We start from the raw sequence: 4,251 nt of genomic DNA on the forward strand, positions 1-4,251 counted from the left end.
ATAATTAAAAATAAGAAACTAATATGATATTACATATATCATAATATATTTATTACATATCATAATATATTTATTACATAAGATTTTAAAAATAATAAATTTTGATAAATGTAACAAGTGTCTTTTAGTCCGATACTGAAATTTCTTATTTCAAAAACTAAAGAGACTAAAAGTAATCAAATTTAAAATAAAATAAAAAATATAATACCAAAATAATAATATAATTCAACTGAAAAAAAATAGTCCTACCAAACTTAACAGGAGACATATACAGTATCCTTCCGTTTATCGAATAAAGTCGCTCATCATGAAAATAAAAATAAGAATAAAAGGCGAAAAAAAATAAAAATATAATGACAGCAATAGAAGAATCTAATTTCTTGGAAATATTTAAGTAAAAAACACCTAAAATGGTCTAATTTCTATAAACATAACCTAGATTTTATCCTCTTAACATTTATTTACTAAGCTCTTTCGTTGTAATAGTAATAAATGGTGAAATATGAAAATTTTCCCATTGTCAACTGATCAACTCCCTTTACCTTCTTCAGCTTGTGTTAATGATTAGCTTGCATGTTCTTCACCCACAAAATTCCAGAAAATATAAATGCTACTTACCAAAACCTTGTTTTTCTTGTCGTCTCTACCACGGGGCTAAGTGAAAACTGGCTTCAGTTTTGCAGAGCCACAAGCTGATCAAGCTGCATTTGCTCGAGCCATGCTCCCAACACGGCGTGATCCAGCGGATCAACTTGCGAGTTTGTATTAGAACCCTCACTTTTCGAGGCATTAGATGGAACACCCGAGACCGAAGCCTTCATTTTCTCTTTCATCTCAGTGGGAGATTCCTTAACAAGGGATTGAACCCATGATAAATCGGGCTCATCTCCGTTGCTGAGCTCAAATGAAGCATGATGCTTGCCTAACTCATCTGCATTGACAGCCCAGTCTGGCTTCCCATTGGAAGATCCCCATTTTGACCAAGAATTTACTGGGGAACCAATAATGGCAGGAGAGCTAGAGCCAAGTTCCCTAGAACTTAGACTGCGAAACTGTTGTTTCTCAAGTTGAGCTAACATTGAAACTCGAGAGCTCATCGGCGAGATAGGTTCCACATTCCGAGGAGACATCCTACCAGATAGAGACGCCTGCAATAGCGGATACTCGTTACTTTTAGGAGAAAAACTTGTATTAATGGGTGATAGCATGCTTGACTGCTGCTGAAATTGATTGAGAACAGCAGATTTATGGGAAGGTGAGAAAACAACTGCTGCCAATGCTTGATCAGAGTACTGGGGTGAAGAGCTCTCAGTGGAAAATAGATCTTCGAGATTTGATGGGGTCAGGGTTTTCAATCGACCAGATCGATTCATAGAATTAGAACTCATAGATGGCTGACTGAGGCTAGATAACTCGTTCACCAGCTGTTGTTGCTGCACACCAAAATCAGGCAGCAGGTTGAAGTCTTCTGCTGGAATGTCTCTAGCATTAAGAGAAGACTGTAGGCGACTCAGTTGAAGATTACTCCCTGGAAGATGCAGCGCTGGAACATTAGGCTGAGGCCAGGCAACATTAGAATGAGGCATTCCTTTCGCAGATGGGGATATTGGTGGAGTGAATGGAGATGGAGACATAACTGATACAGAAGAAGGTGATCCAGGCAGGAGACTCAAGGCAGCAGCAAAATCCATTGCAGTAGCAGCTGAAGTACTTGAACGAGGAGAAAGAACAGCAGAACCGGTGGAAACATGCAAAGGTCGAAGTTCCTCAGCCGTATGAGCAAAGAAGCAGACTCTCCTTGCACAATTAATACCATCTTTGCACAGCCGGGTTCGGTATTGCGCAGGGTGTAGCCAGCATTCAAAAACACCATGAGCATATTCACATATATCTCCACGCCTGCATGCCCCCTTGTGAAAATCAGGGCAAGGAACGCAACTGTAGTGGAACTTCCTAGGATCCCTTCTTCGAGCATTCTCCCCCGGGTGAACAAACGGACATTCGGTCCAATCATGGGAATAGGCACGCGAACAAGGCTGCACCTTGAATGAATACATCCTGAACTCATCAGTTGAATAGATGCTGTTCTTGATGTCCGGGAGAGATGGATCTATCGGATATTCTTTCTTCTCCGATGTTGAAATAGGAGCGGCAGTTGACTTCAACTTTGGAAGCGAGTTTGAACAAGAAGGCGAGCCATTATCACGAGAAGGCGATAGAGAACCAGAGTTTGCAACTGCAGTTGACACCCTCAAGTTCTGCTCGATAACAGAACTCTCAGTTCCAAGAAGTTCTTGAAGAGTTAATTTCACAGCTTGAAGCTTCAGAGGAAAACCAATAACATCAACAGGACGATGACCATTTGCATCAACCATGTTTGCATCAGCACCAGCTGCTAAAAGCAGTTTCACAACATCAACAGCATTGACGGTCCCACCAGAAGCAGCACAATGAAGGGCTGTGCTTTTTTCGTGTCCACACACACGATTAACATCGGCATCTGACGAAGAAAGGATCAGTTTAATAACACCAATGCTACCATACGTAGCAGCAATCATCAAAGGGGTTCTTTCCTCATGAACCATCTGCTTCGAGCCCTTCCTACGACCATACCACAACCCTACCTCATCAACAACTGAAGGATCATGTTCAATGGTGCGTTTAAAGCCTTCAGCATCATTATTTGCAGCAAGCTCAAGCAAGGTTGCAAAAATATCTTCAGTCTCTACAGTCAAGCGATTCATTTCTACACTAGGATGTCTGTTATCTCCAAAAGAATTATTCGATCTTGTTGGATTAGACGAGTGGTTTATTGGCTCTGATCCACAGCACATACTTTCATTAGATGAAAATCCAACTGAGATTTAGAAACAATACCCATTAGAATCAACCAGTAGAATAACGAGAACTCCATATGAATGATCAAATATTCCATAAGATACAGAGAAAAAAGAACTGAGAAAAAAATACAAAAAAAAAATCACCCTTGGGAGTTTAAGAAAACAACAGGAAAGGCTAAGTCAATGTTTGTCAATGGAAATATCTACATAAAAATTATGGAAAATTAAATGTAGATTTAGAGCAAAAGTGAGATTAAGGATTTAAATATCATCAAAGGAGCAAAGAAAAGAAAAACATACTCCACTAATAATATACAAAGTTTTACTTTGGAATAGATAAAATTACAACCTATTTTCCTACACTTTCGATATAATTGACTTAGAACAAAACATAGGGTCTTCCATTTCCTTTCTGAACTTTCAACTAGTTTTTCCCAGTAAACAAAAAATTAAAATAAAGAACGAGATCAAAAGCACAAACATCAGTGAATAAATTTGAGAAATAGCTGTAAACACTCACAATATTATGATTGAAGGATCTTGAACCAAATCTTCCCGCGGTCATCACTGACTGAATAATTTTAAAAAAAAATAGAATATGAAAGCAATGCTGTGAGGGAAAAGTAGATAAAAGATCTGATTCTGGGGCAATCAATAGGAAAATTGTTGCTAAAAAAGACAGTTGAAAACAAAGACAAAAACAGACAAGCCTCGGGAACAAGATCTCTCTTACATGTGATCCTCCACTCATTACATCAAAACAATACAGGAATATTACAACAAAGATTTTAAGTAAAAAAAAAAAACCCTTACCAGTTTAATCCATCTCTGAAGCAGGACAGATCTACTTTGAGAAAGAAGTGGGTATTTGAGATATAACTTCAAAAAGTGATGAAGGAATTCTGGTCTTTGATTAGATTTGTGTGCTTCCAATTTTTTATTTATTTATTTTTGGATGGTTAAGTTAGAAAAATAGAGAGTTCGGAGAAAACGAGTAGCTGATTTCTTCTTTTTCTTCATCCCATCTGTATTTCCTATGTTACGGATGTTTTTTCTCTCATGAAAGAGAAACAAAAACTCAAAGTAATTATTAAATGAAAAAAACTAAGATTTTGAAGAATATATTTATTTATTTTAGATAAAATCGCCTATCTCAGATTAAAGAGACAGGAAAAAAAACCCGAATGCGAACACTCTGAATTTCCTTTTTAGACCAATCAAATAGTAACGTGTGAGATTATTAGGAAGTTTTAATATAAAAGGTTGGGTTAACCTTGTCATTTCGTTAAGCATGAAATTTTTTAATTTTAACATGGCGTGAAACGGTTGGACAACTCTTTGGCAGACAACCTAATTTGTTGTATAATAGTTCTACCATTTCCTTTGTCAAATTCCTTATGATTTCAACCTA

General features: G+C 37.3%; 1 protein-coding gene across 2 annotated transcripts; it reads right to left on the minus strand.

Moving 5' to 3' along the window:
* Nucleotides 1-202: 202 nt before the first annotated feature.
* Nucleotides 203-4,027, minus strand: LOC107949545 (zinc finger CCCH domain-containing protein 30). 2 transcript variants are annotated; one of them, XM_016884229.2, is made up of 3 exons: nt 3,654-4,027; nt 3,361-3,411; nt 203-2,857 (listed from the first exon to the last, which is right to left on the minus strand). In XM_016884229.2, the coding sequence occupies exon 3, from the start codon at nt 2,832-2,834 to the stop codon at nt 672-674; it is 2,163 nt and encodes a 720-aa protein (XP_016739718.1). In that variant the 5' UTR covers nt 2,835-2,857; nt 3,361-3,411; nt 3,654-4,027; the 3' UTR covers nt 203-671. The 2 variants fall into 2 exon arrangements, with proteins under 2 accessions (XP_016739718.1, XP_016739719.1); XM_016884230.2 differs by lacking the exon at nt 3,361-3,411 and having other exon boundaries at nt 3,654-4,023.
* Nucleotides 4,028-4,251: the final 224 nt, after the last annotated feature.

Source organism: Gossypium hirsutum, chromosome D03, assembly GCF_007990345.1.
Source record: "Gossypium hirsutum isolate 1008001.06 chromosome D03, Gossypium_hirsutum_v2.1, whole genome shotgun sequence".
Lineage (NCBI taxonomy): Eukaryota > Viridiplantae > Streptophyta > Magnoliopsida > Malvales > Malvaceae > Gossypium > Gossypium hirsutum.

Excerpts from the sequence above, each read along its gene's own strand:
- LOC107949545 (XM_016884229.2), bottom strand. The coding sequence starts at position 2,834 with ATGTGCTGTGGATCAGAGCCAATAAACCACTCGTCTAATCCAACAAGA.